A 23,567-nucleotide genomic window follows, 5' to 3' on the forward strand; every position below is an offset into this window, starting at 1 on the left:
TTCTATGTGTTGAGTCACAAAGAATTCCCTTAAACTAACATGTACGAGCCTCTGTAATTTCCTATACCCGGGTAAAAAAAACTCAACTCTGAGACAAAAACTAAAGTGAAATTTCCCTGATAGGAAACCTGCTAGTGAGTCTTGACCTACTCTATTCAAGATTAAATTTTGTAGTGGATAGTGCTAAGATTTTAAAACACAACTTCAGTCATTTTTTTAATTTTGGGAAGTTTAGGGAAAGGTTAGAATTTATGCAGACTGGAATAAGGCGATCTCTACTGTGGAAAAACACCAACCAAAACAGCACTTTTTTTGGTATGTGTGGGAAGAGGTAAGAATTTTGTCAGGTTTTTACTGTCTCGGGGAAACAAAATGATTGAAAATGCCCCTACTGGAGACACAGAAAGCAAAAAAAAGCTGGGTTAACCGTCTATTACTTATTAATCTATTCATGAGGATTAAAGAATACTGCTTTGTCCCTAACTGAGCTTTAAATAATCTATTATTTTGTAATTCAACAAGAATATCTTTCAACATCTTTCATCTTTGATATTGCTAACATAACTATTGTTCTCATAATAAAATTACACAGTCCCCTAATGGTATATTAATTTTATTACATTTACACAACATACAGTATAACCACATTAAAGTACAGTAGTAGAATAGACATATTTATATCCGTATTATACCATTATACCCTAACACAGCCATGAATTTACACAGGTGCTCTTTAGCCCAAAATAAACATAATCACTATTTCAAAGTACAGGCAGTCCCCAGGTTACATACAAGATAGGGACTGTAGGTTTGTTCTTAAGTTGAATTTGTATGTAATTTGGAACAGGTACATTATTTTAATAAATGCAATTGAGACAGATGTTTGTCTCAACATAATTTTAGGCAGTGCGGTGTCAGTTACTGTATAAAATCCTCTCTGTGAGTTAATCACAATCAAAGCAAAAAAAATGTTATGGAGCCTAGACATTCATTAACTTCTGGAGCAAGCTGTGCTTTGATATGCAAAAAGAAACAACTGCAGAGTTTGTCTTGGCCAATAAAGAGTTACAAGATGTTAGAGATCAGCTCAGCTCTTAAGATCACCCACAACCTCAGCTGTGTTTAGCAAAAGATTTCTTCTGCGAGCCATGTGATTAAACAAATGTTTACTGCTTTTAGGGTCCAGTCACCAGCCACAAGTATCTGGCTCAGCTCAAGACTACTTTCTCTTGTTCTGTAATCTTCATTTTTTTAATTCAGGTGCATATATACATTTATAATTACATATACATATCATCCTTCTCTTCCAATATCAAGCAATCATTTGTATGCAAGTATGATTATCCATCAGAAGGATCTTGAGGAGTTAACAATGTCCAGTCCCTAGGAAGAAAAAAAGGAGAATAGATGATAATGAAGACTGTTTTGCATTATGTTTTTCAGATGCACACATTTTATAAGTCTAACTTTTATCAAAGTCCATACATTATGAAAAAGTATTCAGCCATGGTTATTAACATCTGTAGGTTTAAAGGACAGTTGTCTACACAAACTTGTATTTCAGGTGTACTTCAGGTTTTCATAAATGATAAATATATATTCATATGTCAATCATCAAATTGAAATCTAAATGTGTTGTCATAAAAAATTCTCCCTTTCCTAAATATGGCTTCATGAAAATGATCATGAGAAAAATAACTGGGTATCTATTAAGTAATTGTCACTTTTTGATAAATAGGTGTAGACACCTAGGAAAGATCTGTTATGAAAGGTACCACTGTCTCTGATAGGTGAACTGACATGGGCCATACTGTTTATGTATTTGGTATTGTGCACCTGTAGTAATTCTACTTGTCCACTAGATGGAGTTTTATACATACACTGCAGTCTTCCCAGGCTTCTAGGTCCCAGGTCAAGAAGCAGCTATTTTGGGTGAACCTGGGTCAATGTATTTTGTTCCTTCTATTGGTCCACAATGTTGCTTAATATTGGGACGGACATCTTGGGAAGGTTTCCACCTGCTAGGGAATTCTGGGCATGGTAGGGACAGATAGAAAGGGGACTGTTAATGAGCAGATTGTGTTGCAGGCTACCAGAATAAAGATAATGTGCTTTATTGGCTTTATGGGTCTATGTGAACTTTCCTGTTGTAGTAATTGATATGGTTCCATAGACCGTAAGCAGTAGAGGTTTATAATAAAACATTCCATTTGTGAACTGCTGTTGGACTGCCAATCCTTTAACTATATAAAGGTTTCTGTTGTAACATTTCATCAGCTCTGTGTGATTTCTTCTGGCCACCAATATCTCTACCACACCTCAGTTAGTTTACATTGGTATATGTTTTTGATAGATGCAGTAAGTATAAAATAAATACCGTGTTAACCCTTAAATGTTCACAGTGAAGGAGGACAAGTGACAGAATAATTTAGTACATAAGCTAGATGTTATTGTTTAGAACAGGGACGGACCTCTTTATTGGGAAAGGAAGTTGTAAAAGTTAAAGCCCTGTTATCTGAATGAACTTTAACAATGTCAAGCAGTCCAAAGTAAGAACCGCCAACTCATTAATTACATATTTTTACAACAGAGTGGGATATAATGCAATTTCCCCTTTAACCAATTATTGCTTAAGATTTCCTCCTAGATGTTGAAATCATGACAATTTGTACAAGGGAAAAGACCAAGGTTCAAGATACACACTTTTTAGGACACACGTATAAGATGGCACATGATATCTAACACAAACCATTGGGAAAGTGAAGCTGCCATATAGCAATAAGACAGTATTCAGATATTGAGATTAACCCCGAAAATGTTCTTAGACTGTCTAATTAGATAAACCATGCAGTCTTTAAAAAAACTACATAAAAACAGATAAAACTTGTCAGTCTATCTGTGGCTTCTGCACATACAGAAAGTCTTGTTTAATTAGCCAGGAGTAGCCAAAAAGTCACTTATATAAAACCAAAGAACAGCTGATTCTGCTGACAACAATAATAATCTCAGTGTAAGCTGCTGTGTTTTAGGCAGCTAGCTGGCTTGGGGGACTTGTCCTGGACCATCAGTGTATCTCCCTAACTATTGGGATTTAAAAACACAGATAATAATTAGTGGTTTTGTCTACAAGGGAGTAATGCTGTATACAAAAAATAAAGTAAACTACAGCAGATGAATTGTACCACTGAAGTCCAATTCCAAAGGCAGCCCACAACTGGACTGTCTATTGTAAGCTGTGTTAGGCTTTAACAAATAAACCAAATACATACCACAGTCTTTAAAATAGTTTTAGAAAGATAAATCTGTGGTTTAGCTGTCTTAGATCTAATGGTCTTGCTAGCCAACCAGTTTTAGATAGAACACTATAATATGGGAGCACAAATTATTTCTAAATTAAAGTTTAACAAGAAATAATACAAGTTAAGCTGGTAGATGGTTTTATATTAATGCTCTATTTTGCTTCACTTGTATTTCCATATGTTCAGAAACCTGTCCTTATTTCTTTTGTTTTTCAAAATGGTCACTAATCAGGGTATTTTAGTGCTTATGGGGGGTAAACCTAAATGTACTTGCTTTAGCCCACACCTCACTGAAATAGTGTTTTTACATGGCACATATTCTGGGGAGTAGTTTCCAAATGCCCTTATAAATCACACATCATTATTTACACTTCACCACAGGTTTAATAAGATAATTTTACTAAAATTCAGTGAAACACAATACACGTCCCTCTGAACTGATATCCAGTCACAAGAAATAATACACTTTGGAATAGAAACACTTCAGTGAACATTACATACTTTTCAAGGAACATTCCATATGGTAAGGCTCAAGAAGTATAATGGAATGTTCATAAACCTAAAAGTGGCAAAGCCTAGAAAAGCAATGCAATGCAACTTTGCAGAAGAAATACAAAAGTCAGTAATACAATAGAGCCAGTGGCATACAAAGATGTGAAAATGTGTGAAATTCTCAACAGGCACCACTTCTTCACTGACCACCAATTTAAGTAATGGGGAACAGCTAGCATTTAAGTTGGGCAAACTGAGCTGTTTTGCTGTGTGCACCATCTGCAACACTTACAGGCATCTGAAGTATGCTGGGAGCAAAGTAGGAGCTGGATTGTAATTGTATATATGGTGCAGGTATCATGGATTTGTGTGTAAATGCATATTATGTTCATGTTCAAGTGTAATGTACAGATGATGTGCAATGTGCTGATTGGGTATATGTGTGTGTAAAAAATGCAGGTTATGTGCATGTTTGTGTAAGAAACACAGTGCTCTGTGTAGGTTTTTATGTAATGTGCAGATTGTATGTACAATTTTGTATATGTAAATTAGTGTTGTGTATATGTGTGTACAATGGCCCTGATGTATGAAAGCCCTCCAAGGCTGGAGAGAATACACTTGGGTGATCCAGCACACCTGAAATGGATCTGGTCCAGGATTCAAAACATTTGTTAGCAAATAGCAAAATATTTTTAAAAATTCATTCCATGTTTTCTGGATCACCCAGCTTCTTCACTTCTGAAAGTGTATTCTCTCCAGCCTTGGAGAACTTTAATAAATTAGGGCCTATGTGTAGATTGTGCATGCTGAGCTTTTTCATTGTAAACCAGACATAAGGAGCTGCTGTATGCAGGATGGTAATAGGTGCTAGGCCCCCCTTTTTAATAGGCCAAGAGATCTCCTTCCAGATGATTCCTGTAGAGTATTGACCATGGCGTCACTACACAAAGCAGCATGTTACATGGAGGGATGACTGAGCACAAATATTAGAGCTGACACAGGGGCATCATTCCTTCCCCAATGACACAAGAACACTATTCCTTCCACTTACAGGGGTACACTTGTTACATAGTAACACTTTTACTGAACTCAAGTGATTTAAATCAGAAATGTAGAAAGAATCAAAAAGAGTAGAGCATTCTCTTCTCCATGAATTAGGTTGTTTTAGAGTGTCTGAAACATTCCAGCCATCAGTACTCCAATTTATTTCTTGTCCAGTTCACAGTTAATCTAAAATGGGTCCTGTTAAGGGGCCCTGACTGTCAGTGTAAGAAGACACTTCTTCACTGGCTACCAACGTAAGGGGAACATTTTTTTACTGACCACTAAAGTAAATGGGTATTTCCTCACTGACTATTAACCTCCCTGGCGGTTCATTTCTTTCCGGTTTTATATGTCTAAAAGCGGTACATTGTTTTTCATGAAAATTTATTTTACAGTATAATATAATAGTATGAGTATAATAAAGTTTGAAACACAAAATCATGTAAAAATATATTTAAAAAAATAAATAAATAAAATAAATATTGTACTCATACTATTTTATTATACCGTAAAATAAATGTTCATAAAAACAATGTACTGCTTTTACACATATCAATGCAATGTATTGCATCCAATACAGGTATTTTGTATTGAATGCAATACAAATAGATTTTGAATTTCCCGCCTCGCTTCACCAGCAACGCACACACACACCGACGTCACTGGGAACTCCCCCGGTGACTCACTGTGTGCAGAAGACGCCAGAGGATCAGGTAAGGCAGTAATTATTATTACTTCCCATAGGTTTACCTACCCCAAGTGTGACTTGGGGTTACCATTTTCAGCAACTTTTTAATACCCCGAGTCACACTTGGGGTTACCGCCGGGGAGGTAAATGTAAGGGGGCTTCTCCATCGGCTACCAATGTATGAAGCAATTTCTCTTAATCACCAATGTATGGAGATAATACACTGGCTCCATGACTCCAGGGGTGGGTTTATTTTCTATGTGTTATATGAATGATCTGATGTATTAAATCTCTCTAACACTGGAGAAGATAGACAATCATGGGAGAAACTGGTGATTCAGTAAACTTGAAATGGACTTCCTAAAATACTTTCCTATTACCTAGCAAGCATTGACCAAATGTTTTACAGATTTGTTGGATCATCCAGGTTCACCCATGATAATCTCCTCCAGTCTTGGAGAGCTTTATTAAATCAGACCCATAGTATAAGCCAATACCTCAAAGCAGTTATGAAGATACAAGAAAGTACCTTGGTGTATTTTGGATGCACTGAAGTACACTAAATTGCATGCCTTTCTATGGTAAATACTTTTAAGCCTATAAAAACTTTATTATTTCCTCATTAGACAAAATAATCTATAAAGGCATAAAACTACCGGTATGGAGAAGAAAGATTATCATGGGAAAACATGGGTGATCAGCAAGCCTGGAATGGATCTGGTCCAGCACTGGAACAGAAAATAGAGATTTAGGAAATCCATTCCAGGTTTACCGGATCATCCAAGTTGTCCCATGATAGTCTATCTTCTCCATGTACTATGTGGCAGGAGATGTTGTGGGCTCCAGGAATATAAATTTGGTGATCAGCTCTAAGATTACTACCACTATACACTAACAAAAGGCAGCTTTATCTTTACATCTCTTGCTGGTATGGGTAGGGAAGTGCTAGAAGTACTTAATATGCTAAAGCACTGAAACCCATTCTACTTTGCCACAGTAAAATCTAGAGTTCAGATTTATTGCAGCTGTGGGAATTTTAGAACAGGACATCAAATTGAATAAATCATTACCAGATATGTGGATACACATTTTTAGCAAGTAAAATAAAAAAGCTATTTAGGGTAAAATATTTAAGGCTGGTCTCATGCGATTAAGAATCTCAAGCACAAAGTCAAAAATCAACCGAGTGAATAATTACTTTCATAAATTAAGAAGATAATACATTTACCATTTAGAACTTGGCCAGAGTATAATCTTTCTTATTTCCAGATTTCCTGTGGTTGCCCACGAATATTATCGCTATAACTAGGAAAACCACAAAGGCGGGGGCAGCTGCAATGTACCAGGCAAAAGGGGAGGCTGTAGAAATGTAGAAAAATTATAAGCTTACTAATATGTGCCACAATCAATTAAACACAAGTCAGATCTCTAAGACAATTTTGTTGTATTCTAATGTGCAGACATGCTTGTGTTTATTTATCACAAAAACAATGAGTGATTAAACACAATGTAAACAAAGCATAGATTCCAACTAAATCACTGGCCTCGCAGATGCAAACAGAGCAACCAGAAAGCATGACTAAAGCTTCAAGTAATTTTCTACAGTAACCAAACAAAGGAAAACTCGGGAAGTTGCTGATGAGCCATCGCAGAAAGTTTCCAGTCAGCTACACAGCAAAATGCAAAGGTGAATACTTGCCAATGAAACATTCATTAAAGGATTTTTTGCTTTTTCCTAGCAAGAAGTGGAAAGCTACATTGATATACATATAGTTCCATCATGTTTTAGGGTTTGTTTCAATGACCCTTGCACTGTACTAGTACTAGGATATCCACATGGACTGACCATATATTCCACCTTTGTCCATCTCAAGGATAACCAAATTTGATGCAGAATGAGCTGCCACCACTAAAAAAACATAACGTAACCAAATATGCAGACATATGGACAACTTTAAGCTGATTTCACACCATAGTATGTAACTGGACCAAGCTGTAAATCAGATTTAGACATTATTTTACAAAGAATTTTAAAAGCATTCCTCTTTTGTTATTAAACCGATTCTAAACATATAAAATATAATTATTATAGAACACTTCGCCCTTTTAAATTCTAAGTTACAAGCAAGACAAACATGTGCCACTGTAATAACTAGGTGTTTATTATATTGCAATATACTAAACGTTTACACATAATAGCCTTATTGGCCATATGGGGCTTACTATTTACTGTCAGGAGGACAAGTTCTAATTTATGCTGTGTCATCATAGACTACATTTGGGGAATTTTAAAAAGAATTAGGTTTTTCATGGACAAGTTAAACTACACTTTATAACCCAGGACTAATGTTTACAATTTTTTTTTACAAAGTAAATATATTATTTAATATATTTTTATTTTTGCTTGAAATGCATTTTGCATGAAATCCTGAAAAAAGTTTACAGTTTTCTACAACATTATGTGTTTTTTTTTTAAATTTATCATCTTTCCTGAAGATGACATTAAGTAATGCTCACAACTAATGCTGAGAGAAAAAATAGATGTAGATCTTGTTCACAGTAGGAGATTATTTTTATGCAAACAATCCACAATATAATATATATATATGCAATATCGCATATGTATATACAAAATTTGTATCAACTAAAAATGAGATCAATGGGCACATCAGATTTCGTACATTACCTGCTTGTTTTATCTGTGTTGGTAAGACTTCATGGCCATATTCATTGCTGGCTATACACTGAAAGTCTGTACTGAAATCTTCTTTTGTGATGCGTTCAAATATGAGTTGGAGCTCGAAGTACTGACCATCAACAGCTGTAGTCTTTCTGTATAGCAAAAATAATATTCCTTAGCCAGGGAATTACAGATGTGTACCACTTAGCATTTAGCCCATGAGCATAGCTAAAATATATTGTGCAATAAAGATTAATGAATATAACATTATAGTAAAAATACTTACTTCAATGTACCTTCTACCACACGACCATCTGTAGAGTACTTATCAACAAAAGAGTTATTAGCCAGCCACCACACCATTAGACTGCTTTCATCAGGACCAGTAAACACTTTGCATGGAATGGCTAGTTTGGAACCTTTGGAAGAAATAAATACAATAAATAATATTATATAATAAATGGCAGCTATAAACAGTGTTTTGTTATACAGCATGCATATATATATATATATATTTATATATAAACACAGGTTGACATTAAAAAATCCGGCAACCTCTGGACCTGAGGATTTTCCAGGGTTTTGAAGGTTATACTCACCTCCACACACAGGCAGCCTTCCTCTCGCACCAACAGCGGACATCTGACACAGTGCCGGAGAGCGGGCAGCAGGGACGTCTCAACGTGTATTTATTGTAGCAAGCAAGACCTAACAGCTGTTTCTGGAGTACAGCGCCATCAAAACATAGGTGACCAAACAGTGTACTACAGTGCCTGTATTAAAAATGCGCTCTGAAATTCAGCCAGAAAACTGAAGGAACCGGATTATCGATGGACGGATTTTCGATTGTCAACCTGTACATATTTATATATATATTACCAGATTAGATATGGCCTTTTATGATCACTCTGTTTCAGGGAGTCACAAAATTATTCTACCTCTTTATGTGTGTTGATGCTGCTCAAAGTTTCTACTTTTTTCCTTTTTAAATTGAATTCATCATGACCTTTACAGATCTGTATGAATCAATTCTAACATCCTAAGTGGAAGTACAGTATAACATACAATATAACCCTGTCTTCAAACACCTTTTTGCCCATATAGGTATTATACCTGCCTTTGTCCTAAAGTAATCTCATCTGTCTGAAAAACAAATTACCCCTGTTTCATAGGACAGTAGTGCTGGGAGCAGCCATATTAGGTCACATTTTGGTCAGAGGAAGAGCTATACATGCTGTTTGCAGTCATTACACTTCTCACCGCAGTGTTCTTGGTTTATTTACAGAGCAATCAGAACCTTATCTTCTCTATTGTACATCAAAGAACCATTCTGATAGTAGGGAGTCCCAGAACACTTACTGACTCAGCTTCAATAAGGAAAGGAAAGTCTGTACAGTTACATATTTCATAAAATATACTCATAGAAGTAATAGTGGTATGGCAGATCTATATGAACTAAATGATATGGTAAATTTTGCCTTTAGTTCTGCTTTAAACTCCATACCAGGGGGGATCACATACCAATTGCTGGTGAATCAATGAATGCACACTATCTTGTGGCTGGTTCTTAACACTATTCTGAATAGCATCTTTCATTAGATCCCTTGTACACATGTAAAAAAATAATAATAATGGGTTTGAATTTATTTGGAAAAATTGTGAACATACAAATTAGTCACTTGTATTGTAAGGATAGAATTGATGGTTATTCAGGTATTAAAGCAAATATTTAACTTTTTAATGTATAATCCACACACTTACTAAATAATAAATAATAGTTACAAAATAGTTTCTAATTTCGCTTTTCCTCTAATTAGAAGATAAAAGTCATACCTATGGAAGCTGCTATAGTTTTACGATTTGGATTAACAATAACAGGATGCTGTCTTCTCCCTTGACCTGTGTATAACAAAATACAGTAAAATATTTCAATAAACATGTTAAAAGGTATGTACAAACATTTTATATAACTCATCATAATTAGAACTTCCATTTCCTCTGTATATTCTGCTTATAGTCACAAACCATAACATTTTTAAACATTATATTATGTGACTATAAGTAAATAAAAGGTAGTGACTGTAACTTAGCCTTAAAGTACATAGGTACCCAGGCTATGGACATGAACTGATTTACATATTTTTAAGTTTGACAGAGTATGGAAGCACCATGTTGTGTTTAAAAACATGTATCAAGGCCGGTAGTGGAGAAAACTGCCTAAAATCTTCCATTAAGAATGCAATAAGCATTTTCAACAGAGTTTTGTGCTAAAAATGAAGTATTTTGCTCATATTTTTTGTTTAGTGTGCAATAAGGCAGAAATTGCTGGTGGACATGACATGTCATTTTAAAGAATTTGGATGCAGAAACAGTGGTGACCAAATTAAATATTTCATGGAGCCTTAAGCTGCGTACACACGTCAGATTTTTCTCACCCGTTAACCGGCATCCGCCAGATATCGGGCGATAATCTGGCGTGTGTACAGTCGGCGTCGTTCATCGTCCGTGGATCCGTCCTGGCGGATCCACGAACGATGAACGATGAACAATAACCGATCCTAATGCAAGGGAAGGGGAGAGCGCGCAGCAGGGTGCCACTCCGTCCTTCTCCCCCTCCCCTTTCCATAGAGCAGAACGGTGCTGTACGATCCACCGTTTATGCATCGTGTAGTCCTTTGTCGTTGGAAAGGATCGTGAAAGATCCTTTCCAACGACAAAAATTGCACGTGTGTACGCAGCTTTAAGCTCACCCCCAACACCTCAAGAGGGTTGCACAATAGCAGCATATTTGTAGAAAAACATATCAACATTGGTTACAGAGAAGCAGTAGTCCCCCCACATAGGTGATCAGTGCTGACTGCTGGAAAGAAGTGATAATTTCAGCTCTGGCACAATACGGACACTTTTCACTGCTGAGATCCTGGACACAGCAGGTCCCAATCTGAGAGCTGGTGGACCATGTTTTAGGTACCAGAGTTTAAAAACATCTGCTATGTGTTTAAATATGAGGGCTGAGACAGATGAGACTTCTCTAATAAAGTTTAAAAAAGACTACTAAATAATAACTAAAGAGGCAAATGTAGGCTTGTTGTAAAGCGTTTTCACTGTTTGCTCAGAATATGTACAAAGGTTATCATTTATGTACTAAGATGATAAAACTTACCTATAGTTCGTAAATGTATAATCCTGGAAACTGAAAACTCTGCATTCCCATGAATGAAGTTAAACTGACATTTATAATACCCAGCATCATCAGAATGTACTCCATTTATCAAAACATATGTGGTACCATGAAAATACTGAAATCTGGAGTTTTCATTCACCAGAGCTTCTTCATTCTATTTATAAAGAAAGAACAGGCATGTTTAGCAATCATAGTATGTTTTATTAGCTCAATACACACATAAGCCTAAGGATACATCATGTACATGCTCAGGTAACATTCCATCCTGACGGGTTCACTGTGCAATAACCTACAAAAACAAACAATATTCATTTTGCAGGGGCCTGACATCAGAAGCCAGCATTTAGATTGGTTGATACAGGTTACCACACCTATGAAAAATATCTTTTTATAAAATAAATAAATAAAGTAGAATTTAAGGACAGACAATTGGGGCATAAACAGATAAATGGGATGTAAATTAACATATTCCCTCCTTGTGTATATATGTATTCCTCCTGTATAATAAATCCATAAATTACACTACCCAGAAATATATTTCTGTTATCTGGATAACTCATAATTTATGCATAGCCTGTCTACTTATCCTCTGGACACAGAGTACATTTAATTTAGGACAGTGTAGAGTTGGTGATGATGAACACATTAGCATATCTCTTTTATGTACAATCAATATGGCATTGAATAAGTTGGATCTGTGCCCCAGATAGCTCATTATGAGGTAATTGTGGTAGCAATGCCATATTGCATAAAAGAAAACCTGTCACAAAGAAACCACAAAGCCTGCCATTTCTGACCACACCTTCTAAAAATGCCAGTTTTATGAATATTGTGACGTCAATGCTTCCTGCGTCACTGCCATGGAAAAACTATTCTGGCACTCATACCCACCATGCATGCTCTGGGTCTGTGGCTAAAAAGCATGGATGGTAAAAATATAACAAGGCAAAAAGCAACAAGAATACCAACAATGGCACATTTCAATGTTAAAATTAGTTTAGGAACCATTGAAGAACGTTTCCCACATTTTGTTCAACAAAGGTTGACCCAGTTCCCTTGGTAACATGAATGCACATTTGGAAATACTTAAAAGAGTCAGAATTAATTTACTCATTTATTTATAGCTGCCAAATGATAAATAGCCCCTCCATGCTAAAAATAGGCATACTCTCTATCTTGTCTTTTTTAATTAAAATACCTTGAGAAAGGGACTAACAAAAGTTATTAAAAATCAAAGCATTGTCATTATAATGTAATAAAAATATTTGATTAAAAAAAGTAATGGGAGGTTTTCTTTACATTGAAAGTTTAGATAAACTGGGCTACACAAAAAAGACGCATTTACACTGATTTTACATATATATACATATAAATATAAATATATATATATATATATATATATATATATTACGGGCAAAAAATGTAATATCTTATTATATTATTATTATTATTATTATATCTAATATATAATAATATATATGAAGTATAAATGTATTTTTGACAAGTATTCGAACATAGAACATAGTACTTGTACATACTACTAGCATAGAAGAAGGGTCTTTAGTTTTTTTGTTAGTTCCTTATGTATGAAGTATGATAAGAAGCTGGCCTATAAAGATACTATCGCTCATGTAACTATATTCACTAGCTCATGTCAAAATAGTTTAAATACATTAGATAATTATTACATTGATATGTAATATTTGCAAAAACATATATTAAACTGCAGCAAAAATGGAGCAGTTGCACACAGCAGCCAGATTTTGGAAAAGTAGAATTTGAAGCATTTCTTCATATCATTGCTTATTGCACAACATGCATGAATCCAAGGCAACTAGCACCATCTACTGGTAAAAAGTGTATGTGCAACAATACTAATACCCAGAAAAGCTTCTGAATATTATTTCATGTTCCCCTCTTTAAAAGGAAAGTATAGTATAATCTATAGTAAGTACAAGTTGGTTTATATTTACAATGTTATTTTTGAAGTGTTTTCTATAAATGATGTTAGAAAAACATGAAAATGTTTTAAACGATTTTAAAAATTCTACATTCAAAATGTAGAATGCACCTTTTTTTGTACTTTATGTAAAATAAAATAAATAGTCTGTCTTATCTGACAAAGCATTTCCAGACATAACTTTGCAGACATAAGAACATTATTCAAAGTTGTGAGTAGTGTAGCTCTGTCAAACAAGTCAAACATATTTTATTCATGAAATAATGTACTAATGATTAACTGATAATTCAAATTTTACATATTTCCATTCATTTTCTAAATAATAATAATGTAAAATATCATACCTTATACCAATTCAGCATCATATTGCTCGAATTACCTCTAAATTCATCTATATCTGGGCAATTCATTTGAAAGTTGGAGTTCTCAAAAGCAATTTGTTCATATTCAATATCAGACAAAGATGATTCTATATCACTCACAACTGTCAGCGACATCGATATTTCAACACAAAATGATGAGTTCCTAAAAACAAACACATTTAACATTTTTATACCGTCCATTGGAAAGGAATGTTATTTTAATCAAAACAACTACCAATTATCAAATCCATTAGTATTATATTTGACAATGAACAATAAATTGAATAAAGCTGAACTACTAATTGGGAGAAATGACATAACCACTCAATTATATATCATATGGATTCATAAGACAGTAACGTGAATCGTACTAGTTTTTTAATAAATAATAATAATTATGGGCAGCATGGTGGCTCAGTGGTTAGCACTCTGTCCTTTGCAGCGCTAGGTCCAGAGTTCGAATCAAAGCCAGGACATTATCTGCATGGAGTTTGCAGGTTCTCCCTGTGTTTGCATGGGTTTCCTCCCACATCCCAAAAACATGCAGTTAGATTAACTGGCTTTCCCCAAAAATTGACCTTAGACTATAATAATGACATATGACTGAGGTAGGGCCATTAGATTGTGAGCCCCTTTGAGGGACAGCTAGTGACATGACTATGAACTTTGTACAATGCTGCATAATATGTTGGAGCTATATAAATACTGTGTAATAGTAATAATAATATAACTTGTTATGGAATTATGAGTAAGAAAAAAAAACAAGATCCATGAGGATTGTGATGTTCAGATGTGATCATTCTGTTAATTCCAACTTGCTGTTTTCCTGCATTCTATCTTCCCAGTTAGCATTTATTCAGTATTACTTTCAGAATGGCTGACCCTACATCAACAGACATTATTGCTTATTTCTGTTTTAAAATAAAATATGAGTAACACTAAATCAATCACTAAGGAAAATAAATAAAGCTTTTGTGTAGTTAGTAATGTACTGATTATATTAGTTTTACCAAACATTTATACTTGGAACTCTGAAATGAATGACACTACTGACTACTTCTTCTGATAAAGACAGTCAGTAATGACAGCCCCCATATATCTAAAATGATAGGTTTGCCCCAATATTCTTGGATTGTAAACTCTTCTGACCAGGGTCCTTTTTTTCTACAATACTTCTGCTTTTAAAATCTGAATCACAATATCTTTATTTTCACAGTTTATCTTGTAGTGATTTTTATTAATGGTTCAATGTATTCGAATGTTAGATTAAAGAATTGACCATGATACCTGACAATACAGGTGTAGATGCCACTGTCCTCTGATACTGCTGGAAGAAACCATAAGGAAACTTGGTTTGTCTGGATTCTGGATCCATCTTCTAGATTTATAATCTCAGAACCATTTTTGTCCCACACAAGCTGTAATGGTTGTTCATATGCTTCAGATAAATCCAGCTGAAAATACTGGAAAATTGGACATTTGATGATTGCTGGCTCCTCATTCAGAACAAAGTAACCAACAGGATGTGTGACCTGTAATTGACATTTTTCTACAAAACAACAAAAATAACACATGTAAATTATTTATTTCTGCCAGTTTCATCACATATGAAAACATTCTTTTTTTAAGTATAGCTGAAAAATATTTGAACATTGGTTGACAAAAGATGTAGGACATCATATGAGGGCATGGTAATGTTTAATAAATGTCATTGGTTATTCACTAACACGTTGTCACTAGTCTGTCAGTGGACAAATTAAAGTCAGTCTATACCCACATTTTAATTTTTAATTTATCACAGAATTGGGAAAGGTAAAACCTTGGTAAAGTGTTATTGTTATCTGTGGCTCTATTACAGATTTCCCCTTACTTTTGGGGACAACCCAGACAACAATAAAAAGATTGTAAAAAAATTTTTTTTTTAAGTACAGTATTTGTATGCTCTTCAATAAACGTTAAATGCAATATTTCTATAACAATTATATAATAATGAAATAATTTATTAATGTTTATCCACGATACATGATTGACTTTAAGTGTTATAGTGCTGGCATAATACACAGTACTTTACAGAGTTCATAGTAATGTCACCAACTTTCCTTTAAAGGGGTTAACAATCTAACTTAGTCATATGTCATTAACACAGTCTAAGGTCAAATTCTGTGGGAAGCCAATTACCCACTCAATCCATGTGGGAGGAAAGCTATGCAAACACGGGGAACATACAAGCTTCTGGCAGATAGTATCCTAGTAGATATAATATCAAAAATACTATATCTCACATTATGAATGTGTCTAAAAGTATTGAAAAAATAAAGTTTACAAATTCTATAATCTTTCATCACATTATAACATGTCATGAAAAAAAAAAAAAAAAAAAGTCATTATGAAATAGGTCTTCACTGATTTCAAGTATATCCAAACCATATAGCATTTGTATATCCACTTTAAACACTCCAGCCTTGATAGTCATAAACGTAAATGTGATTATAACAAAGGCACATTATGCTGATTCCAGATGTCTATGGACATAACCATCATCAATAGAATAACTAAAGATGGTTGCAAGTATAGCTCACTTTCTTGATTTAAATGCTGTCCGGCAACAAAGAATGAAAGAGATCTAATACTCACTAATACTCACTAAGCAGCAAAGTAACAGTCAAACTGTACAAATATCACTAGGGAATGCATTTTTGTTGAGTTAGATCTTACACTTGCTTTTTAAAAATTTGTGGGTGTTGAATCCAGAAATGACCCAGTTTTTTGCTATCACATCCAGTTTTCACGATACAGGGTACCCTCCATTTTTTGTCAAAAAACATACAAATTTTACATACAATGAAAAAATAATGAATTATTAACTTGAGTAATAACTTGAATGTACTGTTTATTTAAACTTCTTTTGTTCATACAAAAGATTTATTGTTACTTTATGATTTTTACAGTCAAACATTTGAAAATGAATCGGGTAAGCGGTTAAGGTAAAAATTTATGCCTATAGCTTTTCCTGGAGTGTTCAGTGTTAGGAAAATCCCGCCGGATGCTGCAACAATAGTCAGCCATCGTTTGTACATCCCATCTACCCTGATACCGTCCTTCCATCTTCAAATCTTGGTGGAATCATTTACCTTGCTCATCACTGACTGCACCAAGGTTTTCCAGGAAGTTTGAAAGATGGCTATGCAGAAAATGCATCTTGACACTTATATTGCAACCAAGCATTTTGTAGCTCTCCAAGAGTTAATGAACTGCTTCATCAGACCCAGTTTCATGTGCAGAGGTGGGGAAATTATATGCTTTCCATCGACAAGTGGCTCATATAGAATGTTTGGATCACCTGGTTTTAGGGCAGATCTTGGAGGCCGAATTCCTTTCCACCCAATGCCTCTCACAAGCTCTGCTGTCCCACATGCACAGATAACAGGGATACTTGGTGTATCCGCCTTGCTGACCAAAAAGAAGGAATACCAGTTTAAGGTCAATACAGATGACCCAATTGTGTTGGTGATATTGCAACAACTCAATGCTCTTTATGTCTGCATATTCTTCACAAAGAGAAACTGAATGGCCAATTGGGACTGACCCAAATATATTGCCATTGTGAAGGAGGACACACTTTAAGCTCCACTTTGAGCTATCGATGAATAGTCGCCATTCAGTTGAGTTATAGATTGGAATCCCCAATTCCTCCATTAAACTAGGTATGTTATGGCAATACACAAAGCCACTGTCAGTTCTAAAGTACTGCAGGAATGCAATTTCTCTGGTTTGAAAGTACAATACCTTAGTTTCTTTTTCAAGTAAGTTTTTCTCACGCAGTCTTGATGCTAGGAATTCTGAAGCATTCTTCAATAGTCCCAAATCACGTGCCAAATAACTCATGCTGATCAAATCCCTTACGAACAGAGTCCTCTTTAATTTCAAACTCTTGATCATTGTTACCTAGTTCATCACCATAGTCATGTTCTTCAAGAGAGGGTAGTGTAACGAAAACCGGCACTGGAATTTCATCTGAAAAAGCCACTGGGCTTATAGCCAATGGTGGACTAGGATACTCTATGTTACATTTACTTTTCTTGTTATATCCTGAGGTTTTCACTATACAAAAGTAACAGTCATTAAAATGATCTCCTAGCTCGCGCCAAACCATAGGTATATCAAAAAGCATCTTTTCATGTGTTCCCTTTGTCCACATCTGTAAACCCTCAACACACTGTTTGCACACATTAGTGGCTCAAGACTTATCAAGACTTGATGGTTGTTTAGACACTTACGACGAGAAACAGCAGAGCCAGACATAATCTGAATAAAAGGAAATACGTGTGAATTTGAAAAACAAATTTTACTTATTCGCTACGTAGAGCAGCGCAAACCTCTGACCACACTGTCTTGCGTGTAAATGAATAGCCTACAAATCCACGCTACAGTAATCGCATTATTATAAGCTGTACAGAAAAAACTAACTGCACTTTCAGAATCAGCTTACCTATTTTAGTGTAAATAAGTTTAAAAATTGAAGTCAACAAAAAATGTGTTCAAAATTGCTCCCTTGGTATGGTAGCAGCTTTGCCCCCAATGCCTTTGCCTCCAGAAAACACCTCCATATTTGCATTGCAAATACTGCTATTGGTTCCATATGACACCAACTGCTGTTCATCCACAGATCTAACTAGTTGAAAAGTTTGTCTGATGTGCTGCAGAAATAAACCAGGAGATTGTAGATAGGACCTATGACATCCATCAGGCCCAAGGTTCCTGTCTTTTGTTGCCTAGGGGAGCTTATTTCAGCTTTAATACATGACAAAGTATTGACAAGTGCTATAGATTAGTTAAATACCGCACAGTGGTTGGAAGCTGCCATTTCTGTCACTACAATAAAACTCTAGAGTCTCTGTTTCCGAGCTGAGTCACATAGAAACATATTTTCAGAAACACAATGGCCCTGATTTATTAAAGCTCTCCGGGCGGGGAGGATACACTTTCATCAGTGAAGCTGGGTGATCCAGCAAACCTGAAATGGATTTCTTCAAACCCATTTGCTAGCAAATATTTTGAATCCTGGATCAGATCTATTCCAGGTTTGCTGGATCACTCAACTTCACTGATGAAAGTGTGTTCTCTACAGCCTTGGAGAGGTTTAATAAATCAGGCCCAAAGACACCTTGACATTTATTTACTGAAAAAAAAAACTACCTTCTGCAAAACTATACAGTTTGCCAGTGTAGACTAGAATCCTACAAGACATTACTACGTAGCAGGTTTCCCATTCTGTCACATTACTGTAACTATGGATTCTAATTCACCGATTCGATTTAAATAGCCCTGGTTGAGTGATATATGAATTATTTAAAAAATGTCTATTCAATAAGGCACAGCTCACATGATAAATATGCTGCAAAATAAAAGCCATTACATCTCATTTCTAATTCAATAAGGTTTGCAGATTAATTTTTCTAGCTTCACAAACGGTCACTTCATAACTGTTACACTCTAATAAAAGGGATATGGATAATAACACTGTAGGAGGCACAGGAAGGTCACTGGATTTTTAAGCAGGATCAACATTTTTTAACAGAATATAAGAAAATGTATGTGATAGTATATTTAATACAAAAAAGTGATTATGTAAGGCTTAGTCTACACAAACGTTTTCCCCAGCGTTTAACCTGAGACTTTAAAAGCCCGTGTATGAAATTCTCATGCATTTCAATGGGCTAATCTACACCAGGACGTTTCCTTTAGGCACGTTTATGAGCGTTATCTGTAAAGCTCCTTGCAACGCTTAAAAAGTTAAAACCCCGGGGTTAACACGTGAATACGCTGAAAAACGTGGGTAAACAACTTTATTGATTTCAATAGGGGCATTTTCCCCAAGCGACTGAAACAAAAACGCACTAAAAATAAAGAAATATGTGGGAAAACGCAGCATAGACGTTTTCCAGCGTTTTAAAGGCAAGCTTTAAATGCTAGTAAAAGTGCATATAAATGCAGTAGGAACGTTTATATGTATTTTTAAAAACGTTCATGTAGACCCAGCCTAAGAAAAGTCAATTGTTAGGGCTTGCATACACTTTAAAACGTCCAAGTATTTTAGAGAAAGAAATAGCAACTACCACCAACCCCTCTCCTACAATACCTTACATAACATACTGCCAGTACCATCATATAATGTCAGGAGGATAGATGCAAAAAGACAAAAAAACATGTTATTAGAAATCAGTAATACTACACAGATGTGGGTGTCAAAACAACATATAATTTGTGTTACCTTCATTCTTCATTCGATACAACGGTACACCTGACGTATCGGAAAAACAGGATCCAAACACAATGAATAGAAGCAACATCTTAACAGCAACCTGAAGATACAAATATTGATATAATGATATAATTCTAAAATTACCAATATATAAATAACCTTCAAAATGTCAATCGCTCATTATGATGATTAATAAGCAGCTCACATAGTCAAATCAACACTTTAAACCTGTAAGTGGGCATAATAGGCATCCCAAGATTCCCAGACCTGTTTAAACTTAGCAACATTATTTTTGAGGAGAGTGGTAAGATATTCCATCAAACGGACCTCCTGGACATGAGCATGTAAGTCCTCCAAAGTGAGGGGCTGTGTGGATTTTCACTTGGCCAGGATTAAAGTACGGCCCGCTACCAAAATATGTGTGATAAGCTTAGATGTGGGTTTGGGGGGGTATGTGAAGGGCAATAAAAGTAGATGGTGGAGTGGGTCAAGGGAGAACCGCTGCTGGGTCACTTCTGTGATTAGCTAATTAACCCTGTCCCAATAGCTATAAATAGTGAAACAGAACTAAAAATTGTGCTCCAGTGTCACACGCTGGGATCCACATCTCCAGCAAAGAAGGTCTGCAGCCTGTGCAGCATATCGTGTGATACCACTGGAACAAATATTTTATTTATTTAGTTTTATTTGTAAAGTGTGCGTATGGAGCTTTTATTTGCCGCCTCCCAGAGCTTGGACCATTCATCACCGTCTAGGGCACGGGCAAAAAATGGCTTCCCAGGTGTTTCTCAACCTTATTTAACATGGGGGAACCCCTTGAAAGAACTGAAAGGTATTACATATTCAGGAGAAGGTGATGGAGTCTTATTTTATTGGAGTAATTTTATTGAGGCTCAGCAAAGTACAAGTAAAAACCTAATATTCTAAAAAATTAGTCAACACTTATTATTTTCAACGATCCATGGTTAGTGCTATCATCATACATTAAGTATTGTGAATATAATGCATTAATCACATGTGTTCCTGGGAGTGTTGAAGTGGGCAATAATATTCATCTGTAGTAAATGGATCATCAATTACATTGTTGCACTTATATTACTATCCAAATAGGAACAAAGAAAAGTACAGATAAATGTAATTACATTAAATATGCTGAATTACTAATTTATATTAATTTGAAATAAGTCATCAAGGAAGTACAGGCTCTGCACCTGCAGAAGTAAACCTGTAGGGCTTCAAGCTGAGTGCCGAAAGGCTATTGCAGGGTTTTGATCAGAAGATCACTGGCAAAGCATATTCTCCTAAACTATTTAATCTACCCACACAGCTACTACCTAATTTATGCTCATTTTATTGAAAGATAATTATATACTTTTGTCAACTTGATATAAGAGCTAAATAAAGCACAGAAATGGCCAGAAAACCAAATGTGTCTCAAGTATAGTTTCCCTGTGGCGCAAATGTATTTAGTAAACTGGGGAGTAACAAAGAGTAACCAGATTTCTTTTTTTTATAGATGGGACCATTCAGAACAATAAAATACAGTTGCATATGGTACATTACTATAAATTGCAAAAAAAAAAAAAAAAAATACAACAGTACAGTAAAAGGAAAATAAGGACATAAAATGTTAAAAAATAGCAAAAGAAAAGTTCATAGGTCTTTAGTAATATAAGCCTTATGAATGAGTTTTGAAAGTCAAATGACTAAATTACAATATAACTCCACAATAAAATGTAAGTAAATACATTGGTCTTACCTTTGAAAGTGTACTCCACTGGCCTCCAGACAGTGCAGAACTGATTAATAAATAAAATAATAAAATATTTTATATCCAGAAGAAACAGTAAAATGTGTGTATTATTTGAGCAAGATTCCAACAATGGTTTCATATGGTTTTCCCAAAAATTGGTATTGCCATTGAGTAGAGTCTATATATACTGTACGTGCATAGTAGAACTTCCCCTAAAATTTCATAATCACAGTCTAAAATAAAGCAGACAGGTCCCCCTCAATATCCTGATTGCTCAAATGAGGAAAGATGAAGGGAAAGCACAGAATATGTTCCTTTTTTGTCAGAAAATGTGTTATAGAAGACTTTCTTTGTGTGTAGATTAGGACAATTAATTTACTGACCTTTAGTAGTGAAAGTGCATGTGTATGTATGTTATTAGCTGGTATATCCCAAAGGAGCTTTACAGGACACTGCTATGTTTCAAACCTTTCCCAGGGCAGTCTCCTATCCACCTCTAAAAATTGCTGGTAAATTATTAAATAAACCTTACCCAAATGTCCCTACCAAAATGTATTATTATGTGACATTCAAGTCCTGAGTGATTTATCTTCATTTGTTTAAAGGAGATTATTCAGTTATTTTATTAACACATAGTGCCTTCTGTTTGCTAATGAAAAAGCTGTTTCCAACCTGCTCACATATTAAGCATACATTACGGTTTCTGAACAAAATTAGGGATTTTAAAGGATACCAAACACTTACAATCAAGTCATAAAATATATATAAAAATATCAGTATTTATTTACAAAAATTAAACCATGTACAAGTAGTCTTTCGGTTACATATGGGATAGGGACTGTAGGTTTGTTCTTAAGTTGAATTTGTATGTAAGTTGGAACAATTACATTATTTTAATAAATGCAATTAGGACGGATGTTTGTCCCAACATATTATTAGGCAGTGTGGTACATACACACTGGTATACCACACTACAGTTACTGTATAAAATCCTCACTGTGAGCTAATCACAAACAAAGGAAAAAAACATGTTTTTGGGAGATTCATTATTATTCATTAACATTCACAAGGAAACTAAGAAACAGTAGCAGCCCTTACTTCCCTTTAGCTGTGCAGCCTGATGTATTTTATCAGCATCTCCAACATACACTGTGAGGCTGTGTACAGCTGAAGGGGATTTTAAAGGCAGATTAGTTCCTGATTTCTGTCCTGAGCTGCCATTGGCTGCTGGGGCTTTATGGCATCTCTGCCCCAACTGCTCTTTGCCTGTAGTAGCATTTAGTTGGGCTAATCTGTGCTGGAGTGAGTTTTGTCTGATTTATTGCTGCTGACTTCGCCTGTTTCTGACCCTGGGAGTTTATGCTGCCTGGAATGACCTTTTACCTGTGACCCCCCACTCTGCTTGTTTGCCCCTGTGGTGGATCTGGTGGATGGATTATCTGTGTATGACCTCTGGCTCTGTATTCTGGACTTGTCTTTGTTGGAATCTAGGTACTACTTTATCTGTGGGCTCCTGGTCCTCTGCCAGCCCTTCTGCAGGCTCCATTCCTTGGCAAGTCCTGGGGGCTGGGAGAAGCAACCAGTCTCCTGAGACTGAGCGGGGGCTTGCCATAGGGGAAGAGTGCGGTGTTAGATTGGGGGACTGGTGTCTGGTGAGTACTGTTGTTGGACCAGGGCTTTACACCCTGATTTTCTTCAGAAAAATAATTCTTTGGTGTTATTAACACTCTCTCGACCCTGGAACTTTCTTGGCGTCCAAAAGCTCCAGCAACAAGCAAGTCTGTAGAGATACCCAGACTGGGTTAAATATACAGGTAAAAGCACAGTCAAGCCAAAAGGAAAT

The 23,567-nt window shown here is 35.5% G+C and overlaps 1 protein-coding gene across 2 annotated transcripts; it reads right to left on the minus strand.

Moving 5' to 3' along the window:
* Nucleotides 1-597: 597 nt before the first annotated feature.
* LOC140332468 (interleukin-1 receptor type 2-like) lies at nucleotides 598-21,864 on the minus strand. Of its 2 annotated transcripts, XM_072413719.1 has the most exons (10): nucleotides 21,731-21,864; nucleotides 19,981-20,071; nucleotides 14,997-15,258; nucleotides 13,692-13,872; nucleotides 11,367-11,541; nucleotides 10,037-10,102; nucleotides 8,490-8,622; nucleotides 8,210-8,355; nucleotides 6,752-6,882; nucleotides 598-1,383 (listed from the first exon to the last, which is right to left on the minus strand). In XM_072413719.1, exons 2-9 carry the CDS (start codon nucleotides 20,057-20,059, stop codon nucleotides 6,755-6,757), a joined length of 1,170 nt encoding a protein of 389 aa, XP_072269820.1. In that variant the 5' UTR covers nucleotides 20,060-20,071; nucleotides 21,731-21,864; the 3' UTR covers nucleotides 598-1,383; nucleotides 6,752-6,754. The 2 variants fall into 2 exon arrangements, with proteins under 2 accessions (XP_072269820.1, XP_072269825.1); XM_072413724.1 differs by lacking the exon at nucleotides 6,752-6,882.
* Between the last annotated feature and the right edge of the window lie 1,703 nt (nucleotides 21,865-23,567).

This window comes from Pyxicephalus adspersus, chromosome 1, assembly GCF_032062135.1.
Source record: "Pyxicephalus adspersus chromosome 1, UCB_Pads_2.0, whole genome shotgun sequence".
Lineage (NCBI taxonomy): Eukaryota > Metazoa > Chordata > Amphibia > Anura > Pyxicephalidae > Pyxicephalus > Pyxicephalus adspersus.